Source organism: Euleptes europaea, chromosome 3 (genome assembly GCF_029931775.1).
Source record: "Euleptes europaea isolate rEulEur1 chromosome 3, rEulEur1.hap1, whole genome shotgun sequence".
Taxonomy (NCBI): Eukaryota; Metazoa; Chordata; class Lepidosauria; order Squamata; family Sphaerodactylidae; genus Euleptes; species Euleptes europaea.
In genome coordinates, this window is record NC_079314.1 from 2,354,108 (window position 1) to 2,377,669 (window position 23,562).

General features: G+C 50.2%; 1 protein-coding gene across 1 annotated transcript; it reads left to right on the forward strand.

Annotated features, from left to right (window-relative positions):
- On the forward strand, positions 1–22,861 carry BCL3 (BCL3 transcription coactivator). Its single transcript, XM_056847772.1, has 9 exons — positions 1–481; positions 2,060–2,225; positions 5,899–6,007; positions 14,484–14,685; positions 15,507–15,595; positions 16,288–16,365; positions 16,813–16,980; positions 21,436–21,556; positions 22,347–22,861. The coding sequence occupies exons 1-9, from the start codon at positions 1–3 to the stop codon at positions 22,859–22,861; spliced, it is 1,929 nt and encodes a 642-aa protein (XP_056703750.1).
- The last annotated feature ends 701 nt before the right edge of the window (positions 22,862–23,562 follow it).

Genomic DNA, 23,562 nt, shown 5'->3' on the forward strand with positions numbered 1-23,562 from the left:
ATGGCGGGGGAATTACCTGTGGACTTGAGGACCTGGCGGAAGGGCGACCGAGGCAGAAGGGTCCCCTCGAACGGAGCCGCTTCTCCCCAAGGCGGCCGGAGAGGGCCGCTGGAGGGGGAGGTCTCTTTGGGCAGCGGGGCCCTCCAGACGCTGGGGCATCAGCCTCCTGGGGAACCCGAGGGAGCCCAGACGTCCCCGGCACCCCTTGCTCCTGCATCTGTCGTGTCAGGAGTGCAAAGCGCGGCTTTCCCCCAGGCCGGGCTGGAAGGGGAGAAGAAGGCCGAGACCCGTCTGCCCCTGAGGAAGCGCCCCTATTTCGTGCAGGGGGGCGACAGAGAAGCTCGGGGGCCTCTGGCTGGCAAGGTGCCCAAGACTGAGAACGGGGAGGGGGTTTTGGGCACTTGGGGCCCTCCGTGCAATGGCTGTGCCCCCCCTTACATCCCTGTTGGCTACCCCAGATTGCCAGCTGCCTATTACCCAGGTAAGAGCCCTGTGGCCTGGGTCTTCCCTACCCTGTGCCTGTCTTTGCCCAGTGGGAAGGAGAACCTTCTTCCATTTGACTGCCCACTTCCTTCTCCACAAATGCCTGGGGCTGCTGGCCAAGGCAGGAGTGTCGTTTTGGAGACAAGGGCCCCACTTGCTGGTCTGAGGTGCCAAGGAGACCTTTGGCTCCCTGAGGGTGATTCTCTGTGCCCAGTGGCAGGAGAGAGGAAGGGGGGTATGATTCAGCTGGTGAAATGTTAACCGTACAGTCGATCTCATCAGATCTCAGAAGCTAAGCAGGGTCGGCCTTGGTCAGTATTTGGATGGATGACCTCCAAGGAATACCAGGGGTGTGACACAGAGGTGGGCAATGGTAGACCACCTCCAGACGTCTCTTGCCTTGAAAACCTTACGGGGTCGCCATAAGTCAGCTGCAACTTGATGGTACACACAGAGTTGAGCAGATGCCTGTAAAATAGGTAGATCCAAGCACCAGACCCACACAAAGAGAGAGAAAAAGGCACAGTGTAAGTGGCAAAGAGCATAAGCTGTGGGGGGGGGGAAAATCCCCTTTGCACATCTAGAAATGCTCAACGTAGCCTGTCATTTCCCACAATGTGGGCATAAATAATACAGGCCTACACCACAAGGCTGTTGTGAATGGGACTCAGATAGTGTCCGAGAAGTGCTTTGAACACTCGACATATGCTGTAAAGGCCTGTTACTGTTTTTATGGACCAACAAGTAGTTCAAAGATGACACAAAATTCCTCAGCCTGACAGAACGCTTTCTCGGGCCAGTGGCCAGTTTGATTGTTGGGTCTTCACCCAGAGCATCCCTGACTAGGGCTTGTCCAGCCTCTGCTTAAAGACTGCCAGTGAGGGGGAGCTCACCCACCTACTAGGTAGCTCATCACGCAGTCGAACAACTCTTAGTGTAAAAAATATTTTCTTAATATCCAGCTGGTACCTTTCCGCCCGCAATTTGAACCCATTATTGCGAGTCCTAGGATCCTCTGCTGCCAACAAGAACAGCTCCCTGCCCTCCTCTAAGTGACAGCCCTTCAGATACTCAAAGAGAGCAATCATGTCCCACCTCAACCTCCTCCAGACTGAACATTCCCAAGTCCCTCAGCCTTTCCTCATAGGGCTTGATCATCCTCGTCACTCTCCTCCGCACCCACTCAATTCCGTCCACATCCTTTTTGAAGTGGGGCCTTCAGAACTGCACACAAGACTCCAGGTGTGGCCTGACCAATGCTGTGTACAGTGGAACTATGCTTCTTTTGATTATGCCTCTGTTGATGCACCCCAAGATCGCATTAGCTTTTTTTGTCGGGCCGCCACATTGGCTGCTCATATTCAACTTACAGTCCACCAGTACCCCAAGATCTTGTTCATACACACTGCTGTCCAGAAGTGTATCCCCCATCCAGTATGCATGTCCCTCATTTTTGTTTAAAATCCCCTTATTGCCGGCCCCCTATAAATCCTATGCTGCAGATGGGAGGCAAAGGTGGGGCTGGTCCCTTGGTACTGGCTTAACATGTCTTCTTTTTTTCTCTCCCCCTTCCAAGGTTTGCCTGCCTCCTTCCTCCCGCCCGAGATGACTCCTGTGTTGCACCCCATGGCTCCCCACCACTTGCTGGGAGTCCCTGCTCCCTATTCCCTCCTGTGCCCACTACAGACCCAGCTTGCCTTGGATATTGTCACGGCAACCAAGCAAGATGAAGATGGAGACACGTAAGGGGTGCTTCTTTGGCTGGGTGTCCTTGGGAGAGGGGAGGGCTAGCGTCTCAGCTCTGTGATCCTGGACAAGAGCCATTTGACTAGGGTGGGGAGCATGTCGGGAAGAATGAATTCGTCTGTGCTGGTCAAAAGGCCATCTTTACATGCTCTGAGGCACTCTTTTGCTCGCATTCTAGGGCCAAGTCCCTTAATGTTGGAAGTAAAGGCTGGAAATCGTATTGTAGGCCGGATGTTAACCCAGCACAATGTTTCTGGGGCAGCAGATATTCTTGTTTGTCAGTTTAGCTTTGATTGTGTCTGGAACATACAGACTTAAACTTTATATCATGGGTCTGTTTTATTTATTCTATTTTTATCCTCCAAGTAGTTCAAGAGCTGCATACGTAGCCCATTTTATCCTCACATACAGCCCTGTGAGGTAGGGTTAGGCTGGGAGATTAGCCCAAGAATCCCCCTTCCCATACGTTTTGTGTTCAGTGGGGATTTGAACCCGGGTGTCCCCTGAAACTCTGCAACATGCTGGCTCTCTTGTAGTTCCATAAGGGATACTCAGACTGTCTCTCCTGGGTCTTGAGTAGTTATAGATCTTTCCCAACACCTGTTATCTAAGATCCTTTTAGCTGGAGATGCCGGAGATTGAACCTGGGACATTCTGTGAGCATAATGGGTGATCTGCCACTGAGCCATGGCTGAGCCATGGACACCGAGGTCTCTGTTCCCTGGATTTGAACCTGGGTCTCTCCTGTATTTCAGACAAAATCCTGTACAGCATTTGCCCCCAGCATGGCTTTCTTCCTAGCTTTGCCAGAGAGGGAGTGAGAATGGCGGGGGGGTGGGGTCTTCTGATGAAATTGAGTAACACTAGATTCAGACCAGAGGATCTGCTTCCTCAGAGAAAATTAACCCCTGGAATCAATGATGCGATGGTCTTTGAATTAAGACATTCTGATGGATGTATTAGCTGTAGACCATCAATAAGACCTACATGTGCAGAAGCAGTATACCTTTGAATATCAGGTACTTGGTGCAAACATGGGATAGCTGCTGTTTTAGTATCCAGTTTGTGAGCATCCAGAGGCTTGGTAGAGACCAAGTGCTTTGAACTCAATCTTAGGTCCGGCAATCCCCTTTTTATGTCCTGGAAACACAAATCCACATGTGTTTTCTCTTCTTGCTCCTTTCTGGTGCCCTTTTGGAGCATAAAACAGCTCACCTTCCGCTCTGTTTCCACCCAGTTCTGGCGCCCCTGTCGGCAAAGCCCATTGAAGCAGCAAGGGGAATCCCCCCCCATCCTGTCCACGCTGCCCCTTCCAACACACCCTGCTGCTCCTCCCCATCTGCTGACGTTTTCTTTCTCCCAGACGTCCTGTTAGCCAGTCCTCCCCTTTTACTGGAATGAGCGCAGGGAAGAGGTGAGCAGTTGCCAGACTCTTGGGGGGTGGGGTGGCATGGACTTCCTGTCCCCCCTTGCACATCTTCCTGAACTGCAAGGGGTCCCAGTTTGGGGACTTCTAAGAAGCTGGCTGCTTGCAGATAAAGAAGCAACAGGGGAGAATGGATGGGGCGCTTCTGGGCTCAGACATTTGCAGCCCTGGGAGCGTCTTATCGTCATGAGTACTGCCCGGTTAGAAAGACAGGAAGCGACGGTCACAGTGGAGCAGTGCGTGTGCTTACTGGAAGCCTTTGCCTGGGTCTCCTTCCTTTTGGCTGTGGGTTTGGCCCAGAGACGATAAGGCAGTTTCGTTTTATTGTAAACGAAGAGCTCATTTCTTGTGAAGTGATAGGGAACTGTACGGCGTCTTTTGAACCAGTGGGGAGAGGTAGACAGGTGTGTGAGATAGGAGGGTAGGCAGAGGTGAGTCTAGAAAAGAAATGGTGGCACGCCTAAGTCTGTGCATTGGCTGTCCTCTTAACATGCTTCAGTCCTTTCCCCCCCCCCTTCCTCAACACCCACACCTCTTCAGTATGAACATAAGAAGATCAGGCCAGTGGTCCAGCTCGTCCAGCATCCTTTCTCACACAGTGGCCAACCAGTTCCTCTGGTGGTCCAACAACAGGGTACAGAGGCCGAGGCCTTCCCCTGATGTTGCGTCCTGGCACTGGGATTCAGTGGTTGACTGCCATTGAACATGGAAGTTCCCTTTAGTCGCCCTGGCTAGTAGCCACTGGTAGACCTCTCCTCCATGGGGGATAATTGTTCTTATCTGCCTTACGGGGTTGTTGTAATGATCACTGGGGCATTATACATATCATAGAAGCAGAGAATTGGAAGGGGACACCAGGGTCATCTAGTCCAATCCCCTGCACAATGCAGGAAATTCACAACTGCCTCTGCCCCATACCCCCAGTGACCCCCCCTACTCCATGGCCAGAAGATGGCCAAAAAAATCCTCCAGGATCTCTGGCTGATCTAGCCTGGAGGAAAATGGCTTCCTGAAGCTGCCTTATGCCAAATCAGACCCCTGGTCCATCAAGGTCAGGATTGTATACTGAGATTGGCAGCCGCTCTCCAGGGGCTGAGGTCTTTCACATCACCTACTACCTGGACCTTTTGACTGGAGATGCCAAGCAGAAGCTCTACCTCTGAGCCACACCTCCTCACCTAATTATGATTATTTCTGCAGCGTGGTTATTGTAAATAATGTTCTTCAGAGGCACAAAAGCCCCCACCCAAAAATTCAGCACCCTGAATATAAATTTTGGCAAGGGGGGAATATGAAAGAAAGTATCGTGACACCCCCCCCCCCCCGGGGATAGGAGGGAATGAGAGAAGCCTGGGCATCCTTTCAGGGTTCCAGCATGACCCTGCTTCTTGTTCTTCTCTAGCGACCAGCTTCATCCTGTTACGCCCAGCCCCAAGAATCCCCTGCCCTCTTGCAGGATCTCCATCGGGCAAAGATTCCAGTGGAGGGGTGGGCCCTGCCCTGCCCTGTTGGGCCCTGGTTCTTCCTTCCGTAAAAGCCCAAACCCATAGCAGAGAACACCTCCCTCCGCTTCTGCCTCCCAGTTCTCTACGTGTGCCATCAGGATTGGAGGCGATAGGGTGGCGAACAGAAAAGAATGGCTGGCTATAAAGCCCAGCCAAAATGTGGAACTCCTTGGAGGGGCCTTAGCTGTACATGCAGAAGTTCCCAGGTTCAATCCCCGTCATCTCCAGTTAAAAGCATCAAGTAGGAGGTGATGTGAAAGACCTCAGCCTGAGACCCTGGACAGCTGCTGCCAGCCTGAGTAGACAATCCTGACCATGAGGGACTGATGGTCTGATTCAGGATAAGGCAGCTTCATGTTTTCATGGCCAGGGCAGTGATGCACAATGGGTGGGGCCTGGCAGTGGGAGATTACCTTCCAGTGGAAGCTTTAAGTTATGCATTGAGAGCCTGTGTGGTGTAGTGGTTAGAGTGTCAGACTAGTATCTGGGAGATCCGGGTTCAAATCCCCACTGCTGTGGAAGCTTGCTCGGTTACCTTGGGCCAGTCGCCCGCTCTCAGCTTAATCTACTTCACAGGGTTTTTGTAGGGATGAAAGGGAGGAGGAGAATGACGTTGAGCTGCTTCGGGTCCCTGTTGGGGACAAAGGCGGGGTACAAATGAATTAAACAAATGACATTCAGAGTTGGAGGAAGTGCAGAGGAGTTTGACTGATGTTCCCTTTCTCTGTTCCCCTCCAGGCCCCTCCACATCGCTGTGGTGCAGGAAAACCTGCCAGTGGCCCAGCGGCTGGTGGCTCTCTTTCACCAGGGACAGCGGGACGTGGACGCCTTCAATAACCTACGGCAGGTCAGCGTGGGCCGCTCTCTGTGCGGTGTTGCTGGATATACTCGGCTGGGTGTGAGTTGGGCTGTTTAAAATGGCCGTGGGGGGCGTGGAGCCATTCTTGCCGCCCCTCTGCCAGAGGAGACCGAGGGCCCGTCTAACCCAGAACCCTGTTTCCAGTGAGGGTCAGTGTGATACCTCAAGGCAGAGAAAGCAAAGGCCTTGCTGATAGCAGCAGCCACGTAACCTGCTGGGGAAAGAGGACGCGGCCTTTGGCGGGCGGCGGCCAACAGACAAAGCCGGATTCCTGGCAGCCTTTTTGCACCCTCCCTGCTCCGTCAGGGGACTTTCCCTAGCCCCAGCTGGCTGTGAGCCCCAGGCTGCTTCCTCAAAGACTTGCTGAAGCAAGACTGCTCTCTATGGTCCACAGTGACTGAGTCACAACAGCGGGGACAACTTGGTGGGGGGGAGGCGGGGAGGGAAGAGATCTGCCCCTCAACCTCGAGAGAGTTGGGCCCTGGGAGCCTGCGTGGAGCCCTTTCTGACATGCCCAGGGTAATACTGATCGCCACTTTGAGGTAAGGAAGGAATTTTCCTCCAGGCCAGATTGGCCAGGGATCCTGGAGGGGTTTTGCCTTCCTCTGGGCGTAGAGCAGGGGTCACTGGAGGATGTTGTTTGGGTGGAGGTTGCCAACATCCAGGTGGGACCTGGAGATCCCCCGGAATTACAAGTGGTCTCCAGATGACAGAGATCAGTTCCCCAGCTTTGGAGGGCAGACTCTATGGCATCATATCCTGCTGAGGTTTCTCCGCTCCCTAAACCCTCCCCTCCCCAGGCTCTGCTTCTCAAATCTCCAGGAATTTCCCAAGCCCTGTTGGGTGACCTTGGGCCAGGCGCGACTGAGGGTGGGACGGAGGAACCGAGAAGAGTTTGCTTTTTATAGGAAGGGTGGGGTAGTAGACCGGTGGCGCATGAGAAAGACGCATCAGGCATTTCTGACTTTGGCTGTGATTTTGTGGGGGGGGATAGGATGCTTGGGTCTCTCGCTGATAGAGAGAGGAGAGGTATCAAAATGATTCAGGTGCTTGCATATGAGAGGTGCAGCTGGCATCGGGTTACCCCTGCAGGCCAAGACAGAAGTTGTGGCACAGGGAACTCGCTTCGTGCCACTTGCACCCAGCTCACCCTCTGAGAGGCATGTCCCCTTACAACGACTGGCACACAGCCCATCTTAGGTCCAACAAGTTCGAGCAGGTGCCTCAAATCTGCCCCCATCTCTTCCTTCACTATTTATCTAGTACAGTTCCCCCTCCCCTCTGATTCCTCTGATGGGCTCTGAGTAGCATACCTGGTTCATTCTCCTTCACAACAACCCTGTGAGGTAGGTTAGGCTGCGTGCTCAACTGGCCCAAGGTCGCCCAACATGCTTGATGGCAAAGTGGGGACTTGAACCTTGGTTGCAGGCGACCACTGGGATTGTTGCAGCTTGCTGGCTCTGCCTAGGATCTTGGCCTCTTCTGGGTTTGTTTGAGCGCAAATGAATGTGCCTGGATTGTAACATTTGCCTGAATACTTAATGTTTAAAAAAAAACCGGGCAGGTGGAGGGGACACTTTAAGAAATACCCTCTTTAAAGACATCTCACCAGATCTCCCAGTTGCCCTCAGTACCAACCCAGGGATGCCTCCTTCTCCGTTGGCTCAATTGTATGCTACATTCCCCAGAGATCTCTCTTTGTGCATTTTAATCTCATACTGCTACCTCCAAAAAACTTAGAGTGCAGGGAAGCCCACCTCCAGATGGGACCTGGAGATCTCCTGGAATTTGGATTCATCTCCAGACTACAGAGATCAGTTCCCCTGGAGAAAATGGATGCTTTGGAGGGTGGACTCAATGGCATCGTACCCCACTGAGGTCCTTCTCCTCCCCAGGCTCCATCCCCAAATCTCCAGGAGTTTCCAAACCTGCATCTGGCAACCCTATCCCCACCCCTCACCAATACCAAGGGGGCACCTGGCAACCCTATTAGAGTGTGTGACTGGCCCGAGGTCACCCAGCAGGCTTCCATGGCGAGGTGGGGAATTTGAACCTGGAGTCTCCCGGATCCAACTGTGACACTCTAGCCAATATGCCACACGGGCTCCCGTAAGATGCTTGAGCTCTGACTTTGGAGGATGTTCAAAACAAGCAGTCTCTCTCCTTACACACAAATACTCACACCCCTCTGCTAGCCTTCTAGGGACAAAACCATATTCTGTCAGCCGTACGGTGGCAAATTTACCTATATGGCACTTCTGAAATATTTGTGTGCTGAGTTCAGATTCAGCAGGGAGAAGAGCGTAGGAAACCCCCCCTTTCTCCCCTCTGCTGGGTTGCAACCTGTCTGTGACCCGGCGTCATTTCCCTATCTGTTTCTCATAAACCATCCTCCCGCAGCGGGCCTCTCCCTTTCTGAGAAGTGTCCGGTTGCGTCACTGCAGGCAGGTGCTGGAGGGAAGCGGTTAGTTTGGTGGGAACCAGATGGCTTTCCTCTGGTGAGCTGGGTGCGTGAGAGACTTCACATGCCTGGTGCTGGTGAGCTTCTCCGCAGTCCTACAAAGGTGGGGAAGACCGGAGGCCCCTAAAGTTCCCCTGCACTTGTTTGTCTGCCAGTACCCAGAAATGACCTGCAGTGTTGCAGAATAGCTCCTTCCCCGAGCAGAACCCATGTAGGAACTCTGCAATGCCCCCCTTTGCCAACTGTCTCTGAAAACTGATTTAACCACCCGGGGGGGGAGGGGGGCAAAGTGTGCTGCAGGTGAAGGGTGGCTTTTTGGGCACTCCCCGCAAGCAGAAAATGAGCTCAAAGAAAACTATGCTTTTCCTGCAGAGTTATCTGTCTGCATGCAAGGAGCATCAATAAGACCCAAGTGTGCCAGATTAGAGGATCTAGCATAGGCAGCTGTGTGGCAGATAGGGTTGCCAGGTCCAGGTTGGGGAATACCTGGAGATTTTGGGGGCAGAGCCTAAGGAGGGCGGGGTTTGGGGAGGGGAGGGACTTCAATGCCATAGAGTCCAATTGCCAAAGCAGCCATTTTCTCCAGTGGAACTGATCTCTATTGGCTGGAGATCAGTTGTAATAGCGGGAGATCTCCAGCCACCATCTGGAGGTTACAGCCAATCAAAATACACCCTGATGCTGTAATATTGGTAATACAGAAATAAACAGCACCCAATATAATTCACAAAAAACCTACTTTATAGGTATCACAATTTAACACACAGTATGAATACTATCTTATCTTATCAAATCTCTATATACACAGAAAACATTTCTCCATTGTTGCAAAGTCCATGAAATCAAAGAGCCCACAAATTTCAATTCCAAAGCAAATTGGTATAGAAAGTTCAAAGTAGACGCTGGAGACAAAAGTGCTCACATCAATGAAGATCCTGGCAGCGTCCCACAAAGCTCTTATAACTCTATACCTCCCGTAGGAGGAAGAGTCGGGAGACCGGGAGGTCCCGGCACGGCCGGTGTGAGCCGCGCTCCGAAGGCAAACGCGGGGAACGTTCTATCCGGAAACGCTTTCGCCAATTGGCTTCATCAGCCCCGATTTCTACTAAACAGAAAATATTTTCATAGTAATATCCCACAGAACACCAAAATTGTGACAATGATTGATACAAAATAATACATACGTATTATTTTGTATCAATCATTGTCACAATTTTGGTGTTCTGTGGGATATTACTATGAAAATATTTTCTGTTTAGTAGAAATCGGGGCTGATGAAGCCGATTGGCGAAAGCGTTTCCGGATAGAACGTTCCCCGCGTTTGCCTTCGGAGCGCGGCTCACACCGGCCGCGCCGGGACCTCCCGGTCTCCCGACTCATCCTCCTACGGGAGGTATAGAGTTATAAGAGTTATAAGAGCTTTGTGGGACGCTGCCAGGATCTTCATTGACGTGAGCACTTTTGTCTCCAGCGTCTACTTTGAACTTTCTATACCAATTTGCTTTGGAATTGAAATTTGTGGGCTCTTTGATTTCATGGACTTTGCAACAATGGAGAAATGTTTTCTGTGTATATAGAGATTTGATAAAATATGATAGTATTCATACTGTGTGTTAAATTGTGATACCTATAAAGTAGGTTTTTTGTGAATTATATTGAGTTTGGGTGCTGTTTATTTCTGTATTACCATCTGGAGGTTGGCAACCCTAGTGGCAAGAAGAGAGAGAGCTGGCTGGATGGACGGATACAGGGTGTTTGCACAGAATCATTGTGCATCCTGAAACACAGAGACAGATTTAGGTTGCCAACCATGTGGACCTCCAGAAAGACAAATAAATGGGTTCTAGATCAAATAAAGCCAGAACCTTCCCTTGAAGCTAACATGACTAAACTGAGGCTGCCGTACTTTGGTCACATTATGAGAAGACAAAAGTCACTGGAAAAGGCAACAATGCTGGGAAAAGTTGAAGGCAGCAGGAAAAGAGAAACATGAGTTAGGTTGACTCTATAAAGGAAGACACAATCCTCCATTTGCAAGACCTGAGCAAGGCTGTTCAGGATAGGATGTTTTGGAGGACCTTGATGCATAGGGTCGCCAGGAGTTGGAAGCAAATTGACAGCATTTAACACACACAATAACTCCAGGTGGAGCATAGAGATCTCCCACAGTTATAGCTCGTCTCCAGACCATAGAGATCAGTTCCCCTGTGGAAAATGGCTGCTTTGGAAGGTGGACTCTGTGCCATTGTGCCCTGCTGAGCTCCCTGCCCTCCCCAGGCTCCACCCCCAAATCTCCAGGAATTTCCCAAGCTGGAGCTGGCAGCCCTGTTGCCCCCGGCAGAAAATCCCTTCCAGGCCACTCTCTGGAAGGTGTGGCAAATCCCCTCTCCCCCATCAGTTGTCCCAAATGACAACCCTTCGAATTCACCCCCAATTCAGGGCTCCTCCAAGTGTCCGTCTGTCTCTTTTTTAAGACAGCGGGAAAATGTGAGCGAGTTACAACATCAAAACAACAGTCAACAAATCTAAAAATCTTTAAAACAATACATCTCCAGCATAAGAGACAACAACATTTGCCGGCGTTAAAATACAAGCCCGCCGCTAAAGCAGGGTCCAGGCCCGGCCCTGCTAAGTTCGATAACTCAGATAAACGGGGGGTGGGGGGAGGCCATGACTGATGACGTCCGCGTACTGCCTGGTTGGTCATCTTTGCTTTAAGATATTTACGCCCGGCCTTTCTGTGTGAAATTCCCAGCATGACTTGCAGTACACATTTAAAAACGATGTCATAAAATCACCTTTTAAAAATAAATCAATAAATACCAGTAGAAAAGCGGTGGCAAGAAGTTGTCCCAATTTTAGCCCCCCTGTTTCAGAGGACAGGCTGAGGGGAATACGAGTTGGTGAATTCGTATCTCCTAAACTTCTGCCAACCACCAAGAGACTAAATTATGGAAATGAAGCACAACACGTATTATTTCCCTGTAGATGACGACTTTAGAGGTTGGGTGGTGGCGCGGGGTAGCAGTTAGAGTTTCAGACCCTTGTGTGGCCCCGCAGGTTGTAAGGTTGCTGTTCCTGAGTAATCATACTTGCTTCAGGCTTACACACAAGCTACACGCATCAGCTGCTTACAAGCAAAACCGCAGAAGCCGCTTCCCAGTGCCCCCCGCTTTCCTTGAGCACCAAGCACGTGGGCACACACACACGCATCCCAAAGGCCGGAAACTTTCCCCTCGCCTAAGGGACGGCTCCGACAGCCTCCCTCCCGCCTATTCCTCCTTTTTGATACTTCCTCTTCACCCTGCAAGGGAACGCTCTGAACTGCTTAATAAAATAGGCTCCATTCATTAATGTAGCGGGGCTCACGCAGGCGCTGTAGAAACTAATGACGTTGCCTTGACAAGCTAAAATCGGATGTTAAGAGAATTGTATCGTTGTTGTATTGGAACGTCAAACGTCTATAAAACCTCTTGCATCTGCCCTGCCTCGGGGTGACAGGATCGCGGAGCTGTTTGTCTGGATCCTGGCTCACCCGGTTATGACTCCTTGGCCAATAAAGCAAGCCGTAAGCTCAAACCAGCCTCCTTGCCCTCGTTGTTCTCATTGGACTCTACGGGAATGGGGGGAGCACATCAAGGTGACCATGGGCCAGTTGCACAGCCTGGGCCTAACTTCCATCACAAGTAGGGATGCCAGCCTCCAGGTGGGACCGGGGATCCCCCAGGAATTACAACTCATCTCCAGTCTAGAGAGATCAGTTCCCCTGGAGAAAATGGCTGATTTGGAGGGTGGGCTGTATGTCATTGTGCCCCACTGAGGTCCCTGTCCTCCCCAGGCTCCACCCACAAATCTCCAGGAGTTTCCCAACCTGGATCTGGCAACCTTACCCCCTCCCAATTTCCCACCAGTGGCCAGGGGGGACCTGGCAACACAACTTGCAGGGTTGTTGTGAGGATAGAATAGGGAGAGAGATGTTTGCCACCTCAAGCTCTTTCAAGGAAGGGAAGGACCAAAACGTACAGGAAAGGCTGGCCTTATTTAGCATTCACAAATGGTATTGTGGCTCTATCCACACGGGAATAGATCCTCAGTTGTTGCAGCATGAACTTGGCTGAATGTTTTATGCCCTTTTTGAAAAAATAAAAGAGAACAAATCAGTTTTTGTGCCAAGGGAAATCAGATTCTATGACAGGAAAGCTGAACCCGTTTAATGCACATCTTTTGTTTCTGTTGCATAATTTTTCTTTTGGTTAATTGAGGGAGTAGGGGGAGAAGCCTGGGAGAGAGCTGGGCCAGGCCTTTGGCTTCTGAGGTAATACCAGGCCCATACCTTTCCAAACCTGTCTATGAGCTTTTAAAAAATTATTTGTGATTGAAAAGAGGCGGCTGGCCTTTCCAGGACTCCACGCCAGGTTCAAAGTTGTCTGTGCTTGTCTACCTGGTGCAGTTGTGAAATCGGAGATTCCACACAGTGCTGTGGAAAGAAGAAAAGGAAGAGGGAGAGCTAGGAATGAGTATTGGGGTAACTTTGGTCGGCAGAATTAGAAACCAGGGCCCCCGAGGAAGAATAGAGGGGATTCCAAAATAAAACGTTTCTGCCCCCTGTGGCTCTCCTATCCCCGGAGCCGTTAAGCTCTTCTCCATAAGCCCTGAGATCTAGAACTGGAAACAGAAACTTATTCCTTGAATGGAAAGCAATAATGCTGTTTAACAGGGATCGGATGACCATAATAGAAACTCAGGCAAACCCTTCAAGGAGAGTGGCGTGGATCCAACCTCTGTCCTACCACTCCGCTGGGTAAAGTTGGTTTGTTTACTGATTTATTTATTAAAATATTTACAAGCCACTTTCCCTTTCAGTTCAAGTTTGAACCCTTCCTCCAATACAGTGTAATTGGCTCTTCCCTTCGAAGGAAGAGCTGCTTAAGTTGGAGGAAGGCTACTTGGGAGGATGCTGGATCCACCACAGCATCTGATAACATGAATGGTATTTTGGTGTTCACCTGGACCTGGATGGCACAGACTACATCTTATCAGATCTTAGAAGCTAAGCAGGGTCAGCTCTGGTTAGTACCTGGATGGGAGACCATCAAGGAAGCCCAGGGTCATGATGTAGATGCAGGCAATGGCAAACCACCTCTGAACAACTCTTGCCTTGAAAACCCTAAGGGCTGCAAATTGATGGCATGTTTTACCACTGCCGTCAAAGTTCGCTTTGTTAGATGTGTGTTAAATGCCGTCAAGTCGCTTCTGAGTTATGGCGACGCTATGAATTTATGACCCCCAAACTGTCCTGTCATTAAAAGCTCTGCTCGGGTCTTGCAAACTGAGGGCCCTGTCTCCTTTGAGTCCATCCACCTCATGTTGGGTCTTCCTGTTTTCCTGCTGCCTTCAACTTTTCCTAGCATTATTGTCTTTTCCAGTGAGTCTTGTCTTCTTGTAACATGACCGGAGTACTCAGTTTAGTCATTTTAGCTTCTAGGGAGAGTTCCAGCTTGATTTGATGTAGAACCCACTGGCTTGTCTTTTTGGCAGTCCACGGTATCCATAAAACTCTCCTCCAACACCACATTTCAAATGAAATCATCAGATAGGGAGGCTGAAAGTTTAATATTTGGAGGAAATGAGAGGATGAACTGAATTTTGTGCTGGAAGCGTCAGGACACAATCCTCGAAATGTTTGTGGAGAAGTGTAAAGCTTGCAGCCTGTCACGGAGTAAACCCAGAATCCCTGGCAATGACTTCTGTTGGGCCTAAACCTTGTGTGTGTGTGTGAAGTGCTGCCAAGTTGCTTCCAACTATGAATCAGTGCCCTCCAAAATGTTCCCTCGTTAACAGCCTTGTTCAGGTCTTTCAAACTGAGGTTCATGGCTTCTTTATCAACCCCATCATGTTGGGTCTCCCTCTGTTCGTGCTGCCTTCAACTTTTCCTAGCATGATTGTCGTTTCCAGTGACCTTGCATGGTCAATATTCACACTTTCCTTCTCCCGCTTTGCTAGACTCCTTTGCACTTGGCAGTCATCACAGACCAGCCTGCCCTGGTGAAACTGCTGCTCTCGCACGGGGCCTCGCCAATGGTCCTGGACCGCAATGGGCAAACCGCTCTGCATCTAGCCTGTGAGCACGGCAGCCTCCGTTGCCTGCAAGAGATGCTAGAAGGAAGCACCTCCCTGCTGGATCTGGAGGCACGCAATTTCGAGGGTGAGCATTCGTGGCAAATGGGTAAAACGGGACTTGCTTCCCTCTCTCCTTGCTGGTTCTGTGCAGCATCAGCCATTCATGTATTGTGCTTCGCAGCATGAGCAAGATAGGCAGGGGACAGGTCTCTGCCTGCAAGGAGTATAAAGCTTGATGGTTGGGGAGGAGAGCAGAGGGATAAGGAAAAGCCAGCGTGGCAGAGGTTATAGTCTCAGACTAGGATCTGGGAAACCCAGGTTCAAATCCCCACTCTGTCGTGGAAGCTCACTGGGGGCCTTTTGGCCAGTCAGCCCCGCCTACCACACAAGGTGGTTGTTGTGAAGATAAAATGGAGGAGGGGAGACAGTGTTGTAAGATGCTGTGGGACCCCGCTGTAGAAAAAAAGAGGGATATAAATATCTAAATAAGGAATAGCATGTGGGGTAAATAAGAACCTTTGGCTAGATCTATGGAAATAGCATGCCCCCCCCCCCCAACCACCACAGGACTTTACTATTTCATTATCTTGCCTGTATGGATTCAGCCAAAGTTAGGGCCTTTGGAGAGGTCCAGATTCACACTTAAGCCTCTGAACTGCTTCTGACCAGTAAAAGAAATCTCCCTGCAAGCGAAAAAGGAGCCCCTCAGGACGAAAGGTTCTAGCCCAACCCTGTCTATGCTGTGCAGGGACTTTTTCATAGAGGCAAGCCTTGCTCATGGTTTGTGTTGGAATGGGGAGGATCCCATTTCCTCAGCAGAGAGGTCGGGGGAGGTGGATCCATGACTTCCCCTCACCCCAGGTATATTCTCAGCCTTGTAATATCCTCTGTTCTCTTTCTCTCCAGGATTTACCCCCCTCCATGTAGCTGTGGCCACCTCTAACCACGACATCATTCTCACTCTTCTGGAACATGGGGCAGACGTGGATGCTGTGGTAAGTGCTAGGTTCAAAAGCGAGAGAGAGATGGAGTTGACTTTAACAGTTCTGGGCTATTCTGTGTTGGGAAGAGGGACGCTCAGAATCCATGCAGCAAATGAAACAGAGTTCTCTTCCTTCTTCACTTAATTAGTACAGTTCACACATGCCTCTGTTTTAGGGTTGCTAGCTCCAAGTTGGAAAATCCCTGGAAGTTTGGAGGTGGAGCCTGAGGAGGGCAGAGCTTGGAGAGGGGAGGGACCACAGTGGAGTAAAATGCCATAAAGTCCACCCTCCAAAGCATCCATTTTCTGCAGGGGATCTGATTTCTGTAGCGTGGAGATCAGTTGTAACTCCGGGAGATCTCTGGGACCCACCTGGAGTTTGGCAACCCTATTAATCTGTTTACAGAAGTTGGTTTTTGTTTGACCTGGTCATGGCAAGAAATGGTTAATTATGGGGGGCCCCCACCTGGCTTATGAGATTTCCCCCATTGCTTAAATCCTTGCAAGCCTGCACTGGGCTTGTGTACATTTAAATGTGCCATTCTTGTGGGCCCATAGCATCCAGGGAGAGCGCGCAGGTTTCAGAAGAAGTGTCACACGCAGAATTTTCACATCGTTTGATATTTAATGCAAACACAATGCTGAGAGAGGAGGGAATGTCTGTGCGTTACTGGACCAAACCTCAGTGGCATCTTCTCATTTCAGGATATTAAGAGCGGACGGTCCCCACTTTTACATGCCGTGGAGAACAATAATTTGGAGATGGTGGAGCTGTTGCTACAGGTAAAGGCAGGCTCTTCCTGTTTGCTTCCAATTCGAACTGCTTGCTGGGTCTTAGCTGGGGTTTTTCCCTCTCTGTCAAGAAAAATTCTGGACAGAGTTAAAACACAAGGCAAACCACCCCATCGCACAAACCAGTCTGCACTAGATGCTACCCCCATCTTGTGACACAAGCTAACATTTGCCTGTTTTTAATAATGCTTGCAGAATCTTGAGGGCTAGCAACTTTCCTCTGAAAAATGAAAAAGTGGATTTTTGGGATATCAGTATTCAGCACAAGAGGCCCAAATCCTGCGTGTGCAATAAGTAACAATCAGATCTGCCTTAGAACAGGTTTCTTTGCTAATTTTACACTCGTTTTTCCTACTTCCGTTTATACAGTGATTTGTGGTCCTTAAGAATGAGAACATCTGTGTTTTTAAACATGGGTTTGTGTTCTCGACTTCACAGCATGGGGCGAATGTAAATGCCCAGTCATACGGGGGGAACACGGCTCTCCACGCAGCCAGCGGACGGGGATTCTTGGACGCATTGCGGCTTCTGGTGCGCAACGGGGCAGACAGCAGCCTCAAAAACTATCACAATGACACCCCGCTGATGGTGGCCAAGAACAAGAGGGTAAGTGTGTGGGATGGTGGGGGTGAGGGGATTGCCTAGTGGGCAGGGGCTTTGTCAGACCATACCACAGCAGGGTGTTCAGTTCTGAGTGCCATGGGCCAATAATTTATGTATTTGGGTTTTTCAAAAAATCTGCTTTTCTGTACGCTCAAAGTTGATAATTGTAAAAATATGGGGAGAAATGAACCACTTAAAAGGAAGAGGGGCGATGAACAGGTTGCCAACAGCAAAGGAATCCAAATACCTGCTAGAAAAGAAAAATGATGTATCCTTCTTGGAACCCTAATGAAAATGTACATTTTCCTCACCTCTTCTGGCAGATGGTTCTAATGTGAAGGAGTAAGGACTGTTATCTATAACATTTTGATTCTGCCTTTCCTCTAAGTAGGCTGGGCATATTTTGTTCATCCCCACCTCTGTTCAATCCTCAAAATAGCCCTGTGGGGTAGGCTAAGCTAAGAGAGAAGCTGCCACAAATTCATCCACACAAGGCAAATCCAGTTAAGTACTTGGCTGTGTTGGGACTTCAACCAAGTCTTCTCAGTCCTAACACATTACTGTAACCACTGCACAATACTGCTTCTGAAACCACTGCTTTTTAGATGCCACAGCTCACCCCTGTAATGGGACATCAAATTGTTGAGCTCTGCCAGGGCCGTCACAGGGAGAGGTGGGACCATCCATTCCATTATATCAATTTATGTGGAGTGGTGAAAGCATTTGATATTTATAACTTCAGTAATATTTGGAGCAACCCTGTCAATTAGGCTGTTATTGCTGTCTCCGTATTGTAGACAAGGCGGTCCCAGCTGAATGTCACTGGTTTAACTAGTAGCATGCCTGGCCCAAGTACTTTGAAATCACAATATGGAGGACTAGAAACTTTAAAACCTTAATGCAAAGAAAAGCAGAGTTCTTCAGGCTGCTGAATTCCATTCTCAGTAATGCTTGCTTGCTGTAATTGCATAGCATAGCATAATTGCCGTCAACCCAGAAACCCAAGTTTAAGGAAGCAGTGCTGAATTTTGGCAGGCACTCATCCCTGAGACTTGTATAGGGAAGCGATGCTGAATTTCGGCATGCACGCATCCCTGAAACTTGTATAGAGGAAGGACAAGGAATTAAAATGCGTGTTCCTCATTAGCCTATACAAATAAAATATTAAAGGCTTGTTGATAAGGATGCCAGGAAGGGGATACCTTTGTTTGCTCTGTTCACCAAGGAGAGGAAGAGAAACTGGGGCTTTGAAATCACAGGATTTTCATTTCAGGTTGGACAGGTCTGTTTTCTTGATGTTAACAGTAACTCATAGGAATGGTACTACTCTTGCACAGCTCCCAGTAATTGGGCCGGAAAGCTTCCTGGAGGATCCTGCCCCATGTTTGTTTGAAGAAGAGAAGAGAGAAGAAGAGTTGGTTTTTTATATGCCAACTTTCTCTACCACTTAAGGAAGAATCAAACTGGCTTAAAGTCACCTTCCCTTCCCCTCCCCATACCCTGTGAGATAGGTGGGACTGAGAGAGCTCTAAGACAGCTGTGACTAGCTCAAGGTGGTTTCATGTGTAGGAGTGGGGAAACCAACCCAGTTCACCAGATTAGCCTCTGCTGCTCATGTGGCGGAGTGGGGAATCAAACCTGGATCTCCTGATCAGAGTCCACCGCTCCAAACCACCGCTCTTAACTACTACACCACGCTGGCTTTGTTTGTGGCTTTCTGTACCGCTTCTCAGCCAAAAATGGGCTCTTTTGTGCCTTTCACTAGAGTAAAAAATATAGCCTGTTTGTGTGAGTGTGTTGTCAAGTCACAGCGACCTCATAGGGTTTTCAAGGCAAGACATTTTTTTTAAATCTAATAACAGCAACTAATACAGAATTTTTCTCAGGGGGATAATTCTCTGCAAAAGCTAGATTTAAGAAGGGGTTTATTTTATTTTCATTTTATTCCCCACCTTTCTCCCTAGTGGGGGAAACTTACATTGTTCTCCTCTCTTCCATTTTATCCTCACAACAACAACCCTGTGATGTAGTGTTAGGCCGAGAGTGTGTGGCTCTCTCAAGGTCACCCAGCAAGTTTCCATGGAAGAGTAGGGTTGCCAGGTCCCCCCGGCCACTGGTGGAGGATAGGAGGGGTGGGGTTGCCAGATCCAGGCTGGGAAACTACTGGAGATTTGGGGATGGAGCCCGGAGAGGACAATGACCTCAGTGCTGTGGAGTCCACCCTCCAAAGCATCCATTTTCTCCAGGGAAACTGATCTCTGTAGTCTGAAAATGAAGTGTAATTCCGGGGGACCCCCAGGTCCTACTTGAAGCTTGGTACCCCTATGGCAGAGTGGGGATTCAAACCTGGAATCTCCCAGGTTCCAATCTGACACTCTAACCCAGGGGTGTCGAACTCAATTGTTACGAGGGCTGGATATGACATAAATGTCACTTGGTCGGGCTGGGCTATGTCTTGCCAGCCCAGATAGAGAGTGGGGGGATGGCTGCCTCGTGGGCCGCATAAGAGCTCTCAAGGGCCCGGATCCGGCCTGCAAGCCTTATGTTTGACACCCCTGCTCTAACCACCACAGTAAGCAGCTCTCGAGGCCTGGCTGCCCCTGACTTCCTGGTTAGGCCTGTTCTTACATGTAAGGCTTGGACACGTATCTGTTTTGCATGGCTAGCAACCCTGTTTCTGTGAGATGGGTGAGATCTAAGATCTGCGAGAAAGTGCTTTTGACTATGCCAGCATCCCATGTAAATTCAGGTAGCCAAAGTTGCAGTCTATTGTATACCCGCTCATCCAGGCAAACCATTTTTTTCTTGGATACAAGACAAATACATAACATGTCACCTTGTTCCACACAGAACCCTCCCAGCTTATGCATACAGCCCCATGAGTCATGAGAGGTCGATTTAAGGTCTAAAATGTCATCAGATAAACTGTACTCTTGTAATGTGTTCGCAGCCGTGGCTGAACCTTCTTGGTCTCCGAAACCCCCTGAAATATGTACTGGTCCTCCCAGATACGCTTGGGCCCTGTGTGGCACCGGCACACTAGCTTCACCCGTCTGATCCGTGCCCAGTCGCCTGGTTTCTGGGCAGTCTGCCAGCCGTTTCTCTGTGGTTTCTCTGGGCGTCTTCTTTACAGTCCCCGCAGTGTCAAAAATGGAAGGGAGAAAGGTCAGGTTGACATTGGCAGCTGCCTAGGGAAAACCTTTAGGTTCTTACCAGGAGTCTCCCTTGCCTGGAGGTGCGGCCCAAAGAGGGAGAAGCAGAGGGGAACGGGCTCTCTGAAGGAACAGGGCAAAGGTGCTGAGCAGGATCGGTCCCCAATACAGTCTCGCTGACAAGCATGTTGTGTTTATGATGCTGTTATCAAAGCCCCCAGTGGAATAAATGGGCACCGTGCGCCTGATGCCCTTCGAGAGATGCAGTCTGGGGAAAGTTGCAGGGCTGTAGCAAAGTAGGGGCGATCTAGCAGCGAGGTGCCATGCCAAAGATGGGCATGCAAACCTGTAAGTGGTTCAGAGTATGGGGAAAGGACTTCAAATCCTTATTTTGCCATGAAGCTCACTGACTTACCTTGGGCCAGTCTCTCTCTCGCTCTGTCCAGCCTACCTCACAGGGGAAAGGAGAAAATGATCTACCCTGACAGCCGGAATGGCATAGTGGTTAAAAGTGGCAGACTGTAATCTGGAGACCCAGGTTCGATTCCCCACTCCTCCCCATGAATCCTGCTGGGTGACCTTGTGCTACTCATAGTTCTCTCAGAACTCTCTCAGCCCCACCTACCTCATAAGGTGTCTGTTGTGGGGAGAGGAAGGGAATGTGACTGTACTCCTTAAAGGTAGAGAAAAGTGGGGTATAAAAACCAACTCTTCTCCTCCCCCCCCCCGAGGAAGAGCCCGATTAAAATGCAATCAAGGGATAGATCCACAGCAGCTTATGAAATTATGCATGGAGGGGTAGGAGAAAGTGAGTAGAGGGAACCTTTACTTCCACTCCCTCATTAGCAGAACTTTTGATGTTGTGGGGGGAGATACCCGACAAAGCTGATGGTGGTTGATTCAGGATATATAAAAGGAAGTACTTCTTCATTTAACACGTAACAAAAATGGTGGAATTCAGTGCTGGTGGCTGCAGCCACCAAAGGGAAACGAGGTTGTGGACTAGATGGACCACCGGCCTGATCCAGAAGGGCCCTGCTTAGGTCCCACATTTCCCAATGTGGTCTTTGCAGGAGAGGGGCTTTGGGACCTCAAGTATTGGAAGATGTGGAGAGAGTCTCACCTTAGGGCAAAAGGGACGGATCTATGTGATCCTTTGCCTTCTCTTTATGTTTCTGACTTTATGGGGGCAGAGGAAGACTGAGTCCAGGGGAGGGAGGATCACCTCTTTGGAGCAGGCCTGGCTTTAGGGAGGGATTACTGACAGAGAGAACTGGAGAGCTTCACCTGTCCCCCTGCTCCCCAGGTGACTGACATCCTGCGAGGAAAGGCCTCCCGGCCCGGCTTGCCACCCGACCACATCCGCGAGGGGTCATCCCCGGCGACCAGCACCGCCAGCTCTCCTGGCATCCGGGCTACCCACCCCAGTAAGTTTGCATTCCAATGAGAATATCAGATATTGGGTATTCCACCCACACACACACCCAGTAGCTGGCTAAGTCAGGGATTAAAGGAGTGTGTGATCTTGTGTATATAGTAAAAGATCCACACCCAGATTCCTGGTAATGCGTTTGGGGGAAGGGGGAGTATCGGTTTTAGGATTCTTTAATTGGCAGCTTAATAAACTGTCAACAGTGGGGACCATTTTTAATCCTGAGAGCAAGTTTTAATTGGCAGAGCTCCGAGGTAAGGAGAGGTTTGCCTATTTGGGGGCTTTTCCAGTTCTGTCATGAATGAAAAAAGAGGAGCCGTCTTTAATATTTTTCTGCCAATCCCTGTTGTTTTGTGTTGACAGCCTATTTATCTCATGCTTCCTTTAGCGTCTCAGAACACTGAGGTTTTGGCAGTATGCAGATCTAGTTACATTTTTTTTGCTGTCAAGTCACAGCTGAATTACGGTGATGCCGTAAGGTTTCCAAGGCTTTCGGAGGGGGTTTGCCATTGCCTGCCTCCGAATCATCCTGGTATTCTTTGGAGGTCTCCCATCCAAATAGTAGCCAGGGTCAGGGCTGAGAGTGTGTGACTGGCCCAGGGTCACCCAGTAAGCTTCCATGCTGCAAGTGGGGATTTGAGCCTGGTTTTCCCAGGTCCTAGTCCGACACCTTAACCCCTATACCATGCTGCCTCTCTTAGTTACATCACATGTCTTAATCAGTTTTGATTCTCGGTCTTCTAGAAGTGCTTTGGTCATCTGACGTCCCGTTTGTTTCCCTCCAGGCTTGCTGCGTGCCTCTCCGGATTCCTGCCCGACCACTCCTAGCCCTGCCCGGACCCCAAAGCCCCAGAGGGCATCGCAGTCCCCCACAGCGACCCACCAGAAACCAGACAGCATGACTTCCCCAGACGGGACCTTGGCTCCCAGCCCCTTATGTGGAGTGAAGCTGGAGAGAAGCCCAACCCCTCCCGTGCCCGAGCAGGCCGCAGGCTTTGTGAACACCACGAAATTCTTTCTGCCCCTGGCGGAGGCCAGGATGGATCCTGCATTCCACGGCACCCTCTACTCTTTCCCAGCTTCCAACCATAGCCCCTCAACCCATCACGTCCAGCTGCTTCCCGTCAACCTGAATCCCTCCATCCTGTCGCTGCCACGAGCATCCCCAGCAAGCCAGATTCCCCCAAGGGGCACAGGGGTGGATCAGTCGCTGATGCTGCTGGGTGCCGAGAACCCTCCTGACGCTGATCCCAAAGGGCAGCGGCTCCATGGCAGGGGCAGCGGGCCTGGAGGGAGCTGACAAGAGATGAAGGGACTCCCATCCACTTCCCATCAGCGCGAGATTTCACGAGGGGTGGTGTGCTTCTCAAGGCAGCCAAACAAGAGGCCGTGCCAGGGATTTTCGTCTCTGCTGCTACAGGTTCCGAGAGCAAAAGTGGCATGTATTTGCTACTTTGGAATTCCAAAGTCCACTTAACCCTGTTGGGGGTTTGAAGGCCTTCCTCTCCTCTTCTATTTGTGTGTAGCAACGAGCAACTTGCCTCCAGCCTTACATGCCGATGGCTCGTCAGTCCATTCGGCCCAAACCACGTATCCAGTGGTTCATCTTCAGTTCAGTCTTGCCTCTTTGGGGACTGATGTTTCACAAGTCTACTGGGGCTGAGCAGTGGTGGAATCGTAGTCCACTGTCCTTCCCTCCCCACTTCCCCTTGACAGAGCCACACTAAGATGGCGGCACTAACAGGGCATTCCCAGGGCAACAAACCCGCTGTTCTGTGTCTCCCTCTAGTGGTAAAAAAGGTAAAGGTGCAAACACCGGGTCAATATTGACCCACGGGGTGACATCATATCCCAACGTTTACTAAGCAGACTATGTTTACGGGGTAGGGGTGGGGTTAATTGCACATCCATTGGCAAGTAGCGCATCAGAGAACATTACAGGCATCCTGATGCAAAAATCGAAGTAGCACAGCATTGTTTCCTTCAGTCACCAGCCAGCAC